This window comes from Colletotrichum karsti, assembly GCF_011947395.1.
Source record: "Colletotrichum karsti strain CkLH20 chromosome Unknown Scaffold24, whole genome shotgun sequence".
Classification (NCBI taxonomy): domain Eukaryota; kingdom Fungi; phylum Ascomycota; class Sordariomycetes; order Glomerellales; family Glomerellaceae; genus Colletotrichum; species Colletotrichum karsti.
In genome coordinates this window covers 582,988-601,737 of record NW_024065924.1, presented here as the reverse complement: position 1 = coordinate 601,737, position 18,750 = coordinate 582,988, and the positions used below count along the sequence as shown (strand labels likewise).

At 54.7% G+C, this 18,750-nt stretch overlaps 5 protein-coding genes across 5 annotated transcripts; 3 read left to right on the top strand and 2 right to left on the bottom strand.

Annotated features, from left to right (window-relative positions):
• Positions 1-229: 229 nt before the first annotated feature.
• CkaCkLH20_07672 (uncharacterized protein) lies at positions 230-1,144 on the bottom strand (the record flags this gene model as incomplete). Its single annotated transcript, XM_038890389.1, has 1 exon — positions 230-1,144. One exon carries the CDS (start codon positions 1,142-1,144, stop codon positions 230-232), a length of 915 nt encoding a protein of 304 aa, XP_038744439.1.
• A 252-nt stretch (positions 1,145-1,396) lies between these two features.
• CkaCkLH20_07671 (alpha-ketoglutarate-dependent sulfonate) lies at positions 1,397-2,712 on the bottom strand (the record flags this gene model as incomplete). Its single annotated transcript, XM_038890388.1, has 4 exons — positions 1,397-1,927; positions 1,989-1,993; positions 2,042-2,377; positions 2,427-2,712. The coding sequence occupies 4 exons, from the start codon at positions 2,710-2,712 to the stop codon at positions 1,397-1,399; spliced, it is 1,158 nt and encodes a 385-aa protein (XP_038744438.1).
• Positions 2,713-3,753: 1,041 nt separating this feature from the next.
• CkaCkLH20_07670 (uncharacterized protein) lies at positions 3,754-4,349 on the top strand (the record flags this gene model as incomplete). The annotated part of the gene is made up of 2 exons (XM_038890387.1): positions 3,754-4,175; positions 4,232-4,349. 2 exons carry the CDS (start codon positions 3,754-3,756, stop codon positions 4,347-4,349), a joined length of 540 nt encoding a protein of 179 aa, XP_038744437.1.
• An 8,408-nt stretch (positions 4,350-12,757) lies between these two features.
• CkaCkLH20_07669 (potassium/sodium efflux P-type ATPase) lies at positions 12,758-16,313 on the top strand (the record flags this gene model as incomplete). The annotated part of the gene is made up of 3 exons (XM_038890386.1): positions 12,758-13,161; positions 13,253-13,861; positions 13,913-16,313. The coding sequence occupies 3 exons, from the start codon at positions 12,758-12,760 to the stop codon at positions 16,311-16,313; spliced, it is 3,414 nt and encodes a 1,137-aa protein (XP_038744436.1).
• An 886-nt stretch (positions 16,314-17,199) lies between these two features.
• On the top strand, positions 17,200-18,636 carry CkaCkLH20_07668 (uncharacterized protein; the record flags this gene model as incomplete). Its single annotated transcript, XM_038890385.1, has 3 exons — positions 17,200-17,482; positions 17,538-17,620; positions 17,734-18,636. 3 exons carry the CDS (start codon positions 17,200-17,202, stop codon positions 18,634-18,636), a joined length of 1,269 nt encoding a protein of 422 aa, XP_038744435.1.
• Positions 18,637-18,750: the final 114 nt, after the last annotated feature.

The following is an 18,750-nucleotide window of genomic DNA, read 5'->3' as shown; positions in this document are numbered from 1 at the left end:
CAGCTTTCAGACAATCAATCAACCTCCTTCGGCCTACACGTAGCGTGACAGTTACAAATCAGCCGCGTTGCCTTAGACCTAGATCATACAGAAAGCAGAGTGCTGAAATTAGGTATATGTGTACTTGATTACTATTGTTTCTCTTCTAGCTTTATGTTCTCCTTCTTACAGAAGACCCATATTGCTCCTCGTTATGTCCAAAATTCTCGAAGACCTTGTATTTGACATTTTAAGCCCTGAGCTCTCCTTCTGAGAGGACGTACACGCGTGGGCTCGCTTCCATCATCTCAGACGTGGTGCCATCTTGCGAGAGTCGGGCAAACTGTGGCCAGATACACCATTCGTCTATGAGACTGCCTTGTCGCCCTTGTGAGCTGTCAGTATATTTATATCGTCCGTGAGAACCCCGGTGGATGTGACTGAACCAGTCGTTTCCATTCCAATACTGCGTCTTGCCCCCTGGGGGCACTCTCCGGCCGTGCCACTCCTCCCACCACTCGGGGTATATACGAGGTGACTGATTCAGGACCTGAACATAGGCCCAATGTCTCAAATGCTTCGTTAATTCAGGCGAATCGTAGAAGAAATCACTCGGGATTCGGTTGTTCCTGATCCTCTCGATCTTGGCCCGTTTGTCCAAAGGCGACAAGTCTGCCACCAGCCAACACCCAGTCTCCGCCGTTTGACCGCCGCTCCGGCCCACGACCAAGTTCTGAATGTTGTGCGACCAGTGCGGGCCCAGCTCACTGTCCGGGTGATGACCGATAAAACAGATGATATCCGTGTCCCAGTTGAGGCGGGCGTCAGCTACACCACCGGCGCTTTGCTCCACCCTCATGTCCTCCCAGTACATCGTCGGAAACCGGAAAGGACGGCGGAGACGGCGGGCCACGTGGTAGGACATTCGGTTGATCTGAGTATCGATGCCTTGGTAATGAAGACTTGAGCTACATGCGACGTACATGTTCACAGTAATTTTGAATCCTGCTCCGATCAGGTTGCAGGAACGATGCGCCCAAGGAACAAAATACCGAGGTTCGAGGTAAAATTCTTCCCATATCATGACTTGGATTTCGGGTGGGAGGGCGCTGAACTCGTGAAAAGTGCCGGCCGGCCCTGTACTACGGAGGAGTTGGACGTCCATGGTTTTCTTTGATTTGCGTGGAGATGTTGACGGGAGCAATTTGGAAGAAGTAAGAACGAAGTTGAATTGATCTAGAACTAGCAAAAAAGCAGGATTGAGTATAGAAATTTGACTTCATGTGAGTCTTTCTCAGAGACCCACCTGGTGTTTAACCTGACCAACCCGGATGTCCTTTGCGCGTCGACAAGGTGGCCAGAGCGATCCTTTCCATCTACGCTACGAACTCAAGATACCTCTCCGCTCGCGAGAGCCTCAGCGCGCAGCGCGCAGCGCCTCCCGCCGACTGAGACTCTGCGGATCAAAGTACGGCCTCTCCCCAAGACTGACACTGCGCGACCCAGACCTCTCACCGAGATTCTCGTGCAAGTAGTCCGGCGTCGCCGCGTGGTACACCGACCTGTTGTCCCAGATAGCCACGTCGTTGACGTTCTGCCACCGGTGCCGCACCTGGAGGTCGTGGTTCTCCAGGACGAGCTGCACGAACCAGTCGAGGAAGTGCCTCGACTCGTCCTCCGCGAGCCCGTTGATCTTCTCGACGTGGTGGCCGAAGGCGAAGACGCTCTTCCAGCCGGTCACGGGGTTCGTGCGGATCACGGGGTGTACGGCCTCGAGGATCTCGCCGACGTTCTCGGGGGCGCCGCGCTCGGCGGCGAAGAGCTTGAAGCCGTTATTGTCGGCCGCCTGTTTGAAGCCCGGCTGGGCGTAGGTCGCGGTCAGGGTGTCGAGGAACTTTTGGAGGGGCTTGGAGATGCGGTCGTAGACTTCGTAGCCCGAGGCCCAGAGCTGTGAGGATGGTCGGTCAGCATTATTACCAGGTCGACGAGTCCGGGGTGCATGGTCTTACAGTATCTACGTGATGTTAGCAGGGAAACCAATTATGGTGAACGCGCAACGTACCTCCGCCAGTCTTGGGCAACTGGGTCAGACGCAGCAGTGCGTAGTCGCTCGGCACAGGTTCGAAGGTGATATCCGAGTGCCACTGCGTCCTCTGTGTCTGCTTCTTGTTGTAGTTCAGAAATTTGTACAGCGACAACTTCTTCGCGTTCGCCGACGAGATGACGCTGATCTCGTCATCCTTGTCGTTGCCACGGGCGGCGTTGTTGACGGGATGAATGTGGAGTTTCGATGTCGATGGCTTTCCCGAGAGCTCGCCGAGACGCTGCACGAGTTCCTTCTGGAGGTCGTTGTCGACGTCGTCCTGCTTGCGGAAGAAGACGACTCCGCGCTGCGAAACTGCTCTACTGTTAGAAGTGGCCGAGCCAACCCCCGAAAAGAAGCGTACTGGTAATGGCGAGGTCACGGATGAGCTCATCGGAGTTGGGGGCCCTGAGAAGCTCCTTCAGATTGACGTTGGGAAACTCGCGGCCGATGATGGGCGTCACGTCGAAGTGTTCGAACTTATCGAGAGCTCCGCTCGGCTTCAATGGCTCTTTGTGGCCCGTGAGGCGTTCGGGAAGCTCTTCTTCCTGGAGCTGAGGGTTCTGTACGGGTTGTGAGTCCTTCACAGGCAAGGCCTTCGTCTGTGCCTCTTCAGGCTTGGGAGCCGTCGCTGTCGCGGATGGAGCCATGATCGCGATATTAAGAGATGATGTTGGATTATTTAGGTTTCAGGACAAAGTCCATCCCGCAGCAGCACCCGGGGGCTCTCCCGCTACTTATACGCGCCGTGGTTTCGGGTTCCCGAAATGGCACGGCATTGAAGCGACTTGGGATGAGTTTGCGCGATATCGCGCGATACGCAACTCAGATTCTGCCATAGGTGAATATCAGACACAGGTACCAATCGCTGGCTTCGACGTCGGATGTGGTAGGCCGGACGCAGGGAACGTCGTCCTCGGCGGCAGTCGCCGGCACGTGTCGAGGCCGAGTCGGAGCCGTCATCCCGGTCCCCGTACCCCCATCTCGCGGCATAGTTTGTCTTGGCCGAAGTATCATGGTGCGGGGGGGCCAATGCTGTCCTGGCGTTTGCGTGGGAGATATCACGGTGTTTGAGCAATCAGATGCGGCCCGTCTTGAGTGACCAAGGATCAGGGTGGTGCAATTTTGGTACCGATCGCGAGCGGCAGACGACCCCGCGTCGGCCGTCCAATGCTGGGAAGGCGATTTGGCATCGTTACACCATGATTGCGAAAATTCACGATCAATGGCTTTTTCACAGCTGCCATGCCCACGAGTCTCATCCATGCGGGGTTCAGGACCGCCGGGAGACAAATGTTGTGAGAAGTGGCTGGAACAAGCAGTTTGGCGTGCATGTGGCTTAGCTATCTGGAAACAAACCGCAATCATCGCGATAGTAGAGCCTCATTACAACTAGTAATTATTGATGAATTGATTTGATTGCAATTTACGATGACGGAGATGGGCAATCTGACAATCGTGCTCTGTCCAAGCGAACAAGCGCCGATCCAGTATCACCCACCCACCGACGTCATCGATCTGTCACTCATATGAGCGCATCTTTCGCATGTCATTCTCAATCATTCGAACCGCGATACATACCTGATATCAATATCATCTTCATGAGGTCTGAGTCAAATTGAAGCCAAGAAACCGTCAACCATCAAAACACATCATCAAAGGACACAGCCGGACACCAACCCACCGTCACCATGTCATCCTCCGTACCCTCACAACCGCCCAAGGCCGAAGCCTACACGACGACTTCAAACCCGGCGACAGGCAACCCGGCCGAAAAGGCCGCGGCACAGCAAAGCGAGTCCAGCGCGCGCGACGCAGTCCTCGGCCGCGCCCCGATCCCGCAGTCCCAGTCCCGGACGGCCGACGACGCGGTGCCCAGCTCCCTCGGTCAGGGCGTGCACTCGTCGGGTCCCGTCGACGCCACGGAGGAGCGCAACACGGCGTATAGCAGCAGCGGCAACGACGACGGTCCCGAGAACCCGAACGTAGAGGCCGAGCAGATGGAGACGTTGGCCGAGGGCAAGGTCGCGGACGCCGTGGATCGCAAGAGCGGGGCGCAGAAGGCTCCCGGGCAGGAGGTGCAGTTTGACGACGATGCCAGCGGGCTTGAGAGGTGAGTTTGGACGGTGAGCGGAGTCCTTGCCGGAGACCTTTGCTAATAATGCGTAGGAAGAAGAGAGAACAGCAAGAGGCCAGAGAGGCTGTGAAGGAGGCCAGGAGGGAGGGTGTTGATGTCGATGGCGGGTTTGGCAACAGGGGCTGGAATGAAGATAACCGGGATGTCTGAAGGAACGATGGAACGATCTTGTCTTACTTAGTGTGCGATTCTGCTCATGGAATGTATTCAATGTCAACAAAAGCCTAAGAGTCAATAGGGTAACTTCTCAAAACATGAGATCAGCCTTGAGCATGAGAACTTTCATGGGAGCAGCCACAGCAATTGAGTTCAGGTTCGCAGGGAAGCAAGCCGGACCGTCCCGGTCGCATAGTAGTGGGCAACGTCTGGAATGCAAAAGCAAATTCCGCACATACCTCTAGAGGGCAGACTGTGCAAAAAATTGGAATTTGCAGGAGGCAAAATATGAGGTTCTCCCCTTCCAGAATCGAACTAGAGACCTTTCGATGATAACGTAACCATTACAGTCGAACGTGATGAACCAACTACACCAAGGGGAGTGACGGGGCTAAAGCCCCGCTCGGTGTGGATTGTTGGACGGGAGGACGAGCTGCTTACTCAAGTACTATCTCAGTATTGATTCATGGAATTCCTCCACGTGTTTTTGATTTCGTCTGACACACACACCGATGTGGGGTCATGTGAGGGGGCATTTGACACCCGCTTCTGACGAATTCAGCCAGGAATTCCTGACCATCTTGGACAGCGATTGGCGGCCGACGAAGCAACCAGCTGACTGATCAATTCAGATCCAGTACCTCGGGCCCATGGCGAAGTGGTATCGCGTCCGCTTTGCATCCTCCTCAATGCCTGCGGAAGATCCAGGGTTCGATCCCCTGTCGGTCCATCATGAGCAACACCCAAGTGTGCGATAATCTTTTGCCTTTTGCTTGACGTCGTTCAAGTAGCGCCTTTCTCAGTCATCAGCTTTGGGGTTTTTTCTTTTACCTTGACGACTTCATGCTAAGCCGCATCAACTGATTACCTCATTTCATATCTTCTTGCTTCCCGACAATATGCACCTCAAGCTATGCTTGATATATCCACGTTCTAACAAAATTGATGTGGTGCAAGTCATGAGGCGCCTTAATGTGTGAAAATCACTGTTGATAGGCATCTTCGTCGTAACTTAAGAGGATGCCTGTTGCTAATATCAAGGGAGATCATGCTTATTGGCACATCACAACGTCGAAACAACGGCAAGCATACATGCTACTGCTTTCTGTAGTGCTCGTATGATGTACATTCAGTATTCATCAAGCACCAATTGAGTTGATAAACGACGCCTACTCTTGAGTCGCATGTCGCTTCAGGCTTCCACGTTGCTCTCATCAAGGTTGACCTCTGCGACAGAGGGCTTATAAGTCATATATATGCCACAAGGCCTATTCGGGTTTCCATTTTCTGGGCAGTAAAGGTCCGGGAGAGTGACTATAACAACCTGGTCATGAAGTCAAACCATAGACGCAAGGCACATACATTATTTGACTACTCATGATGCATCGATGATCGTGTCTGACGGGATCATTCGTCCGTCTGGCTTTTGCAGCCCGTGCATCTGTCCCGTCTGGGCAGCAATAAATTCATTATTGGTAGCGCCTCTGGCCCATGCTATTGCGCAGTATGATACCCCCAGTGAGCGGAATCTCCGCATAGGCCGTTGAATCATCATAGGATTATTCGTAGCCGATCTGTCTCACTAAGTGTTACCCTCCGACTGCCTCGTTATTAAGGAGGAGCCAAGTCTCTTGTGTCGAACGTATAGAGGTTCACGCTCAGGATTCACGTTTCTATAAGGCCAAACTTAGACTACTACCAAAGGAATCTGTTGCTATCGAGAGTTGAACCATTAGGTCAGTCTAATATAATGATCTTGTGGTCATCCTCCATTTGATCTCTTCGTGACCACTCAAGATACATGTGAGTCTTTTCTATTTAGTCACATCCTCCCTTTCAGCGCCGTCTCGTCGTTAGAAATACGAGGGGACCAACTTAACCAGAGGCGATGGTCCAAAATCGAAGATGCTCTCCAGCCCACAGTCACCATAAATTCTTACCAAATCCTTCGTCGCCGACACCTCATAGAGTCCTCCTCAGCCAGATACACCACCAACGGCCACGCCGGGTGCTGGCAGCGGTTGATACTCGGTCTACAGCCTGTGCTGGCCTATCTGACAATGAAGCAGACTTGAATCTGTAGGGGGCTTCGAACCACAGCTGGGGTTATGAATTCATCGTGGATATATGCGTGACGAAGCTCCGGTCTCGTGAAGAAAATAGCACACCTGAGTCCTGTAAACTATGCAGTTCTTTCATCGCGATGTTCCCATTTATGATAACATCCCATTAAAGACAAATACATCTACCCTCCTCACCCACAAGGTTCAAATCAGCAACCGAAGACCGTCGCGATGAAGGAGACGCCGTGCTTGCTGTCCTTGTCCGGAGCGAGCTGCGCCGAAGCTGGAGGAGGGAGGTCCTCTCATATGGAATTAGATAACCCGAGTTTCGTGTTTTGACCGAGTTATAGTTTCCCCTTTCAAGATTGTTAGATCGTTATCAGCTGAGTACGGAGACAACATGAAAGATAAGAACCAGGACGTCACAGTCCAACACAACACCAGGCCGACAACCACCCATCTCAACCACAGAAGTGGTCATCAAAACCTCCTTCACCGAACCTCACTTCCCACAAACCTTCACACAAACACCCTTCTTCCCCCCATGCCTCCCCCCGATCCCACCATCACAACACCCAGCTCCGACTCCACAAACTTCGCCCTTCCAGCACTCTTTATCCCTCTCACACTTCCGTCCGCAGTCCGAGCCCGCCTCCCCGGACACGCCGCAGAACGCGTTCCCCTTAAGATCCATCGCGCAGTCGCAATCATGCTTGCCACTCTCCCCGCACGTCGAGCCGGGGGCATGGCACGTCCTGGAGAGCGAGTGCTTGTTGGTGCCCTGGCAGGTGTTGCCGATGGGCGGAGTGCAGGTTCCTTTGTGGCATTGGTCTCCGGCGGGACACTATCGAAAAGAAGTTGTTAGAGGAAAGCTCAGAGATACTTTGGAGGGTTATGTAGATGGATAGGGCTTACCTTGTGGCCGCAGCTTCCGCAGTTCTCGTCGTCATTCTCGAACACGGACTGAGGCACGCATTTCGAGTTACAGCACGAGTATCCAGCGCCGCACTTCATACCCCCCAACCATTAGCAAACATCTCAACTCCAAGCAGAACAAGCACATCATCTCACCTTATTCCCACAAGCCCCGCAATTCCCATCATCACCGCTCATCGCGGTCTTCTTCACGCACTTGGAGTTACAACACGTGTATCCAGCGCCGCACTACCCCCATCCCCAATCATCAGCAACCAGACACTCCAACAACCAACCACACGGCCCGAGGCAGAGTCACTCACCTTGTTCCCGCAAGCGCCGCAGTTCTCGCCGTCGCTCTTGCAATCGGCGCACGTCTTGGTCTTCTCGCAGAAGGTCCTGGGCGCCGCGCAGGTCTTGCAGACGTCGTTGCAGAGGGAGGGGAGGATGCCGCAGACGAGGGAGCATACGAGGTCCCGCTCGGCGAGTTGCGGCGAGGCTGGGGTTGGGAGTTTGTCTTGGTGGTGGGCGAGGGCGAGGGCGAGGGCGTCTGGGTGGTGTAAATGTTAGAGGTTTGTGGTTGACGAGGGAGGGGGGACGGACGAGTACTGCCTCTGCCTGCTAGGAAGAGGAACGCTGTGATGGCTATGACGCGCATTGTGGATGGAGGTAGGAGTTGTAGGTTGCGTAGGTGATTTGTGAAGTAGTTTGTGATAGACATCATGAACATCACGGCGGATTATGGACGATTCATATAGCAGTTCAAGCGTTCTTTACGATGTCTGAAGTTTGGTGACTCGTGGTGAACTCATTGGATAGGTTCCATCACAAGCTCGACATTCATCAAAATAAGGTATCTAGTCTATGATTCAAAGAGAACTATCAACTTGAGCAACACGCCTCATGGGTACCAGACCTATGGATCGTGAGGATATCGTCGTTGTCTCTTTGCAACGAACAACACCATCTACACCAGAAACTCACACAAAAAGCAGCACCGGCCAATAGAATGACACATCGCAGTTCACAAATGTCACCGTGGCTATCCAATAGTTCAGCAGAGCGTTACTCAATCACCAAATCTCGGCTGGGATCTTGGCTCCGACACAAGGCCAATGGCAGGCCCGACAAGCCATCTCTCGATTATCTGAACCCTCCATCCACCCTCCCCGGAATGTCCCAGACTTGTCAATAGATAAGGTGTGGCAAGGAAGCACAGGGCAATCTTCGAGGTTTGTCAAAAAAGTTCGGTTTCGAAACGCCTTTCAGCTGATCGTCTCGTCTTGGCGGGATGACGTTTGTAACAAAGCAAGGTCGGGCCCGTTGGTCAGATACGCCAAGGCCAAGAAAACACCCAAGACTTTTTGGTTCTGTCTTTGCTCCCCGCGGCAGTCAGGAAGTGGAGGAGGGTGTAGATGCAAGAATGCAGACAAGCAACTTTACCAAGCCCCAAAAAGGACCCTTGGGACCGCAGGCTGGGCCTCTGCCTCTGACCGCATTGAGATTTTGCAGTCGGGAGGGCTTTTCCTGCTGTAGGATGACGGCGTCGCGACGGGGCACGAGCAAATGGTAGAAGCTGGAGTGGACTCTCTGGCTCACGCTGCCGACCCCACGAAGGGGTCTATGCCATCATCCAAGACTCGGGTGCATGCATAGTGCCGTAATTCAAGCTCACGGCAAAGCAGCAGAGCATTCTGCGGAGCACACGGCTCAGTAGGACAAGACGGACAAGACGGATAGTGGAAGGCTTAGGTGGTGATGCCGGCGCTGATCATCGTCGCGGGCACGTTTTGGTGGTGTGCCATGTCGTTTTTCCGAGTTGCTTACGCTCGGCCACCGGCAACTCGCAAGTGGCCAGCAAGCGGCTTGTCTTACCTCTAGATTACCACAGACTGGGTAGGACGCGACGACCCGAGGACGTTGACAGACGGCGGCTCCGAGGGAGTGGTTCGGAGGCGACAGCGCGGGGTGAGGATTGGTGACGGCATTGGAGGGAATTGGAGACGGTTGCGTAAGAGGTTCTCTCGGATTCCGATCTGGGTTTCGACGGCTCAAGGGACCACGGCGGCACGAGGCAAAGGTGTTTCGTTGCCAAGAAGCGTTCGACCAAGAGTTCTGGGGCTGGCGGTTTGGTCCGAGCGAAAAGCAGACCAGGGAAATCCGAGGAGGGTGCGAGAGAGCAAGACGGGAGGACGGCTGGGGAGAACCTCCTACGTCACTTGGCTGGTCCACACCAACTTGCGCGGTCGCGAGAGCCAAGTACTTGGCGACTCCACCAAAAAGATTGTGACTGTGTCAGATCGTTCGAGAGTTGCGAAGGCGCGAAGTAGCTGGGATTTTGGGCGGTTGTTGGTCCATGACGGACGGCGATGGGAGTTGCGACGAAAGAAATAGATGGACAGCCGCCCGGAGCGACAGTTCGTCTGAGACGGCCGGGACGGGCACCAAGCGGCAGGCGGGGTGCAGATGATGGGCGACGCACGGCGACCGACGGGCGGCTCAGATGAGGGACACCGACAGATGGGATCAGCAATCGCGCTAGGATCGTCGACGCGCCTCTGAATTCTGCTGCTCCCCTCCATGCGTCTATGTGACTCGGGGCAGTTTGTCGCTTGATGGTGGTCGCCGAAGCGGTTCGGTATTCGGGGGTCTCTGAATCGGATTGACGGATGTTGAGTGGTCAATTGGAGCCGTCATATTGTAGGGATTTGCGTGCGCGGATGGAAAGTGGGATGATGGAATCCGCAAGAAATCGGGAAGCCAGAGTCTGGAATGTCTCCAGGCTGTATCCGTACTTCGTACGGATACGTAGCCCGGCGACCGTCATCCCACGTTGGGGTCGATCCAACGTTGTCGAGTCGTAGGACAAGAACCGCCAAGGGACCGCCAAGTAGCCAAGTAGGGCCGGCGCAAACGGAGTCGCAGCGGTGGGTAGCCATCTTGTCCATACGAGGCCACACGCGCATCGAGGACGAGGGTTGCGAGGCGGTCGTGTGCGTCGCATTTTTTGGGGAGCAGTCGACAGCGATCTGCCAGGAATCCGCGGGAGACGACTGGAAGCATGGAGGCCGGCGAAGATGGAGACAGCAATCGCCTTGAACCGGAAGAGGGTTGCTTTTTCCTCGAACCACCCCCGGAATCACGGCGATGGCCGTCGGTAGTCGTCGTCCGGAATTGAAGATTGCTGCCCACCATGTGTTCCTGCTTCGCCCGGCCGCCCAGGCCCCAGAGACGTCGTCGTCTTCATCCTGTGATGGGTGTAACGCGACCGGGCTGAGGTTGGCTCGTGGTGGTGTTGAGGGTAGGTCTTGGCGTGGAGCGGAGGCGAGCGAGAAGTGACTGAAATGTGGCGTGCCGGGTGGCTATCCGGTATCGCTCCGCCCGGCGGAAAGCGAGGACGACAGAGTGAGATATCGCCGTCCGGTCAGACCGTCAGGCAGATTCCATGTTCACACGAGCCTCTTCTGGGTCAGCTGACGCGTACACGTGATATCAAACCTTGTCATTGGGAGTCAGCAGCGAGGCGTCGTATATTGAGTTTTGTGGCAACTGAGGGTGTGCAAGTAAAGGCAATATGCGAGTAAGGTACAGAGTATGTTTCGGAGGCTTTTTGTTGAGGGGATGTTGATATGGGACAATTTCCATTTTTTCGCCGAGCAAGACGCAGCGCAGCGCAACATTGAACGCAGACAGCCAAATAAAACGAAACACAGCGCCAGTTTCGGGCAGCGACTCACACAGAGACTGCGGTGGGTTTTTGCAGCAGCCAAGACGCTACCGGTCGCCCCCTGCTGTTATCGCACAGGCGGCGAGTCCGCTGAGGTGCGTAAGTACCGTGGCTATACTTCTTGGCTGGCAAGGTACCTCCACCCGCTGTAATGCGATGTGGGAGTCTGGAATCACAGCAGGAGGAGGGAAAGGGCCAATCACACAACATAAACGGCCTCGTAGCCCCATAGAAAATGCTGGAAGTCTGTGCGGTATGCATCTTCACACTGAGCAGCACGTGATGGATGTTCCTTCCCCATGGCGCAGTCGGGACCAGTCAGTCATTGGTTCGTCGCGTCAAATAACCTTATTCGCTTGGGAAGTGGCCAATGGCGTCATATCGTACGGCTGCAGACTGTGCACTCTGATTTCTGCATCTCAACCTGCATCAACACCGTCTCTATCCTATCAGTAGACATCTCCAGATCGATTCACATGCTGGTCTGTCTGGAGGAAGCGTCCCGGCCTCTGGTTCGTCCGTTGTTTTCCCCGGCGCAGGTAACTTTCGGTGTTGGAGTCAGTGATGGGTGACATCCGATTGAGGCTTGATGCCCATTGGCCGTACAGGTTACCGAAGAAGCAAGCGCTTTCTGTCCTAGCAATGACATTGGCATTTAATCGATTTTTCTCATCAATTTCAGAGGCACGTTTCGGTGGCCTGCATGTCTCTCTTCCCCGCGGTCGTCCTCTCCTCCCCGCCTTCCCTTCCGCTGATTTCCTTTGGTCGTTTGCTCATTCCTTTACTTTGTAAGGTAGTGACACAGAACTGAGGAAGGAAGTACCTTCCCATGCTTTCCTCCGTGTGTCTTCCTTGATGACAAGTACTTCCAAGCAGGAAGGAAGCATCAGAGGTACCTACCTACCTCGTGCTCCAGACTCCTGCTTGCCCCACCATCGCCGGTCTCCACCTTCCACCCACGGCGCCCCACTTCCGTCTACGCCGCTGCCCTCCGCCAAGAGCTCCGCCAAGGTCATCGTCACCCGAGAACCACCACTCAGCCGGACCGTCTCCTCTGTGTTTTCTGCTTCCTTCTCCAAATTCTTGATCCCAAGAAAAGCCAAGAATGCTCACCACCCTTGCGTCTTTCTTTGCTCACCCAGTCCCTCGCCAAGTTGAATATCCCTTGTCTACCGTCTTGGAAGCAGCTTTGATGCCCAATCACAACATTTCAGTCGGCACAATGACCGAATGCCTTGCAACTCACCTACCTTCACGCCTTCAGAGGCCGGTACAAAGGGGGGGGCGTGTTATCATCTGCCCAGCCCTTGGCGTCTTGTACATTTTTTTCAAGGTTCAGCAACTTTGCAAGCCACCAGACACTCAAGCTTCCAAACATTTTCTCTGTCGTCCAGGCCAAGGCTACCCGTCCGTCAGCTGTCAATCTATAAAGATAGCCTTGTCCCCCCGGGAATTTACATCTCTCAAGGTCTAGACTTCAACTCATCATTCTCTTCTCCACCACCAAGAAGAAGAAGAAGCTTTCGGTTCGCGAAGCCAATCTTTGATCTGACCTCATCACCACAAGAGACCCCAAACATCGCGACGTCTCTCATCAATCGCTCGTTGAACCAGAAGGTCCCTCCACGCGCCAGCCTCCACGTTGATGGAAGCCACCTGAATCACCTACCCGTCGTCACCAGTACAGACTCGACATCATGTCTGGTGACTACCCGAAGCACCCCTTCCTCCTGTCGGTCGAAGACACGGCCAAGGCCCTGGGAGTCGACATCGACAAGGGATTGTCATCTCAGCAGGTCCAGGAGGCTCAACAAAAATACCCCGAAAATGAGTTCGAGGTCGGCGAGTCGGTGCCATGGTACACCATTCTCAGCAAGCAGATCTTCAATGCCATGGTCCTCGTCCTCATCTTTGCCATGATTCTCAGTTTCGCCATCAACGACTACATTGAGGGCGGTGTTCTCGCCTTCGTCATTGTCGCCAACGTCACAATCGGTTTCTGGCAGGAGTATCGCGCTGAGAAGCGCATGGATGCGCTGCGATCTCTGTCTGCCCCTTCGGCCAATGTTTTGCGCGACGGCAAGACTCAGGTCATCCCCAAGTAAGTACACACCTGCGTGCGCGCAATTACCCGCCTCGCGCCCAGTCAACTTGCGCGATTCTGCTTGGCACACAGCTAATTCGTCTCGCAGTGCTCAAGTCGTTCCCGGTGACATCATCCTACTGAAGATGGGCGATACCGTGCCTGCCGATATGCGCATGTTCGAGGCTATGAACCTGTCCTGCGACGAGCAGTCCCTGACCGGTGAAGCCGCCCCCGTCGACAAGACCACCGAGGCCAACATCGTCGTTCCCGGTACCGAGAAGCCTGCCACCGAGGAGGGCGAAGTCGGCATTGGTGACCGGTTCAACCTTTGCTATGCCACCACCATCGTTCGCAAGGGTCGTGGTCGCGGTATTGTCATCGCTACCGGTATGCAGACCGAAGTCGGCAAGATTGCCGCTTCTACCCAGAAGAAGGTCCGCAAGCCTGGCCGCTCCATGAACTACAAGAAGTACGGCAAGCGCCAGCCCGTCGTCGGTCTCACAAAGCGCGTCTACGATGCTGTCGGCAAGTTCTTGGGTCTCACCGAGGGTACTCCTCTGCAGCGCAAGCTCGCAGCTCTGGCTTACCTGCTTTTCGGCTGTGCCATCATCCTGGCCATGATTGTCTTTGGCGCCCACAAGTTCGATGTTACTGGCGAAGTTATCATCTACGCTGTCTCGCTTGGTATCGCCATCATTCCCGAGTCTCTTGTTGCGTAAGTAGCATGCTTTTGATCCTTGGCCTATCACAGCTAACAGATTCACAGTGTCCTCACCATCACCATGGTTGTTGCCGTGACTGTCATGAGAAAGGCCAACGTCGTCGTCCGTGATCTTTCGGCCCTTGAGGCTCTTGGCGGAGTCACCAACATTTGCTCTGACAAGACTGGCACCCTGACCCAGGGCGCCATGATCGTTCGCAAGGCCTGGCTCCCGATGTCCCACACCTACACCGTCCGAGACTCCCAGAACCCTTCAGACCCTACCAAGGGCAAGGTTACCTACACCGAATCCAAGGAAGAAGAGAAGGTCGAGGAAGCTCCCAAGCGCGACTACGACCAAGAGCGATCCGCTGCCGTCCTTAAGTTCGATGTTCCCGAGGAGAAGCTTCAGAACAAGCAACCCGCCAAGGCACCCGAGCCCGAGGTTGACGCTGAAATGATTCCGCCTCTCAAGGCTTTCCTTCTGTCCTCCGCTCTTTGCAACCTGGCCACCGTGCGATATGACGACGAAGAGGCCAAGTGGCAGACCACTGGTGAGCCTACCGAGATTGCTCTTCAGGTCTTTTCCCACCGTTTCAAGCTTGGAAAGAAGGCTCTTGAGGGCAAGGGCTGGCACCAGCTTGCCGAGTTTCCCTTCGACAGTTCCATCAAGCGCATGTCCGTCATCTACGATGTCCCCAACGGCGATGAATCCGCCGACATCTGGGGTTCCGAGAACAGCCTGGTCTTCACCAAGGGAGCCGTTGAGCGCATCCTGGATCTCTGCACACACATTGGTTTTGGCGACGCTAAGCAGGAGCTTACCGAGGAGCTGAAGGGACATGTTCTTGAGCAAATGAACAACCTCGCCTCTCAAGGACAGCGTGTGCTCGCCATCAGCTACCGCGAATGGGAAGGAAAGTTCACTACCAACCAGGCCAGCATTCCCTCCGACAAGGAAGAACAGGTCCGTGGTGAAGTCGAGCAAGGACTTACTCTTCTCGGTCTTGCCGGTATCTATGACCCCCCTCGCCGCGAAACCAAGGCATCAATCGCAGAGTGCTCTACCGCTGGAATCAAGGTTCACATGCTCACTGGTGATCACCCCGAGACCGCCAAGGCCATCGCGAAGGAAGTCGGCATCATCCCCAAGAACCTCGGTATCTTGCCCGATAGCATCGCCAAGGCTGTTGTTCAGAAGGCCACCGACTTCGACAAGATGACCGATGCAGAGATCGACGCCCTCGAGGAGCTGCCCCTTGTTATCGCCCGTTGTGCTCCCGAGACCAAGACCCGTATGATCGACGCCCTCCGCCGTCGCAATGCTTTCATGGCCATGACTGGTGATGGTGTCAACGATGCTCCTTCCCTCGCCCGTGCCGATGTCGGTATTGCTATGGGTTCTGGATCTGATGTCGCCAAGTCTGCCTCGAAGATTGTGCTCACGGATGACAAGTTTAACTCCATCGTCGCTGCTATTCGCCAGGGTCGCCGCATGTTTGACAACATTCAGAAGTTCATTCTCCACCTTCTCAGCTCCAACGTTGGTGAAGTCATTCTCCTTGTTTGTGGTCTTGCCTTCCGCGATAGCGACCAGCTTTCGGTCTTCCCCATCTCACCTCTCGAGATTCTTTGGATCAACATGGTTACCTCGTCTTTCCCTGCCTTCGGTCTCGGTCGCGAGGAAGCCGCCGCAGGTGTCATGCGCAAGCCCCCTCAGAACAAGAAGCGCGGTGTCTTCACGAACCAGATCCTCGTTGACATGGTCGTCTACGGTATTATCATGGGTGCCTTGACTATGGTCACTTTCGTCATCATCGTCTGGGGTGCCAATGGCGGCAATCTGGGCTCTGCATGCAACAAGGAGTTCAGCGAGCAGTGCAGACCGGTCTTCCGCGCCCGTGCCGCAGTATTTGCCGAGCTCACCTGGATTATTCTCATCTCTGCTTGGGAGTTCAAGGACCTGCGCCGCTCCATGTTCCGCCTGAACCCCGAAGACCCGAGCAAGTTCCCCCTCTTCAAGGACCTCTACCGCAACAAGTTCCTGTTCTGGGCCGTCGTCATCGGCGCCCTGTCCGTCTTCCCCGTCGTCTACATCCCCGAGCTCAACACCAAGCTGTTCAAGCACGTCGGCATCACCTGGGAGTGGGGCATTTCCGTCGGTTTCACCCTCCTTTACGTCGTCGGCGTCGAGGCATGGAAATTCACCAAGCGTACCTTCCATCTCTTGGAGGATCATAAGGTGGTCCGCGGCGCTTTCAGCCAGGGTGGCGAGGAGGAGGGCCGCGACTTCAAGAAGACGATGACCATGTCCAGCTTCAAGAGCTGGGCCTCCTTCGGTCGCAAGGACACCGGCGAGTCCACCGGCCGCCGCAGCCGCTCCCAGCACCGCACCAACACCAACCTGTCCGGCGACACCCGCACCGGCGAGGGTTCTCCCAACACCAGCGCCGAGGACAAGGTCTGAGGCCCGTTTGATTTTGTTTGAGAAATTTGCATTTGTCGTTACATGTCAAATTTTGACATTTTTGTGCGAAAAACCACAGAGTACATGATACCACTATCACGAATGTTGATTCGTTTGCATGAGAGAGCTTAAGGAATCCTAGAAGCTGGATCCACGATTTTGAACGGCTGATGAAGAAGGAAGCAGGCAGGCAGGCCGAGGTCGGAAAGTGGATGGGTAAGGTACGGCCTTGGAGGCCTTTTGCATGGGAGGAATTACGCATTTGCATGATGGGGATTGGGAAGAGTTTAGTTGTCTTGTCGCTTTAATAGGATGTACTTAATGATCAACTTCTATCCATTCCTACATGTCTATTCTATGAGAACTTGCCATCTCTTCATCTGTGAAATGAAGATTCCGTAGTAAAGCAGAAGTCTTTGGGTTAATTGTACGGTGCTTCGAAATTCGGGGGCCACCGTAGGCGTTGCCCGCGGCCCAGAAGCTTCTATGTCGGCGGTCCGGAGGGGGGGTTGGCGTTGATCTCATCGCGGAACTCGCGGATTCCGGCGACGGGAGGACGCTTGAGGGTCTAGGGTGTTGAGGTAGTCGGGAGCTATGGTTTCTTGGGCTTTTGGTACGGTATTTGGGGATGAATATAGCAAGGACGAAGGTGATGACCAACGAGAACAGAGGGGACGGAAGACTTCGATATGGACAACGGTGATAGTGGTGGAGAGAAGTAGCTACGGGTCAAAAAGGTAGGTAAATTTGTAACAACTTTTACCATTTGGCTGGGGGGTTTGCAGGCTGCCGACCCTATAACCTCTTCGTCACTCAACTCATCTTCGAAGTTCCCTCTCTACTATTAACAACCTACGCCCCAATTACACGCTTCTTGAAGCATCAAATGACACTTACGACACGTCCTCCCAAGGGGGCCGAATACCTCGGCGATCTAGACATAAAGCTCCCCCTGGTTGTCGACATCCGCAGCCTGCTCGAGCCTTACGTTCTCCTCGACAACGGATTAGAGCATGGCTCCATATGGGCGGCGCTTCTATCAAAGGATGTTCCTTTCTTGAAAGAACTTCACAACGAGTTGGAGAACGCGGACACAGACGCAGCGTTTCGGGCAATGCGGTGGTCTCTGGCGAATCTTGAAGAGTATCTTCCGCTGCTGCTCCGTCTTTGTACTACTACCAGTTCCTCGCAACACCGAGTTTTTCCGCTGACGATGTGGAACAGTTCGGGGCGGAAATATGATGGGCTACGTCGATGCGAACACGGAGACGACGGACGGGAAGAGAGACGCCAAGGTGACCGCGCAAGTAAGTACATAAACCGTCTTTACTGTTGAATCCGATCTTCACGGTGTCGTCGGCGCCACGGAGCCCTTTTTTGTCTGGCGTATCATGAGGTGATTAACTTTGTACTTCTTCAGGCGAGAGCGTGCGAGGGGAATCGTTGCGCGATTCTGGGGACGGCTGATCCGCAGATCTACCACGTCTTCCCTCTCGCGGCGATCCACCACCGGGAATCACTGAGCCGCTATCTTGACTTTCTGGCCCCGTTCTTAGGCGAGGACCTCGCTCGGCGGTTGGGGGAGAAGCTCGCTGGGAGCGACGGTTCGCTCCTCGACGACGTCAGGAACGTGATCGCGCTGGACGGCCGACTGCACAAGTATTGGGCCGATGGACGGTTCGCGCTGGAACCACTTGGACCACCGACTATCGAGGATCTGCCGCAGTATCACCACGAGTATATTCAATCGGGTGAGGAGGGAATTGGCCGGGTCGATCCGAAGGAAGGATCAGTTCACGTCGCTCGAGGCTCCGGGGCCGCCACGCCGACGTCGACGCCGACGTTGGGCTTCAATCGCCAATGGTGCCTCGAGCTCAGATTCCACTGGATGAAGAAGAACAAGCTCGCCAAGATGGTGGCGCCCATGGACTTCGGTACTGATCCCTTCGATTCGAGACACTACGAGCCCTCGGGCGAAGAATTTGACCACTACAACGTCAACACGTCCAGTCACGTGGGCAACGGTCAGATCATCAGAATATTTGCCAAAGACCCCGAGAGCCTCCCCGACCCCGATATCTTCAGTATCCAGTTCTGTCTTCTCTCGGTGTGGTCTTTGCAGGGAGGCGCCGACCCGGCCTTGTACAAGTTCTTCCGGGACGACCACCAGCCGGAGGCCATGAGAGGCTTTCTCGATCGCATCGGATCGCTTGCTGAAGAATGGGACTACCAATCAAGCCTGGGTCGCACAGAGACTACCGGCTGGACGAATGAGGGAAGCAAGGGGAAAAAGACGGAGGGGGCTGAGAGTAGACCACAGTGACTCAACCCTTGGAGCATACCCATTCTATGATGTACCCGTTGGCCTCTTGGTGCTTCGCATGAATGTACACTACTCCGCTGTTATTATTCCTTGTCGAATACTCAGGTAGCGATA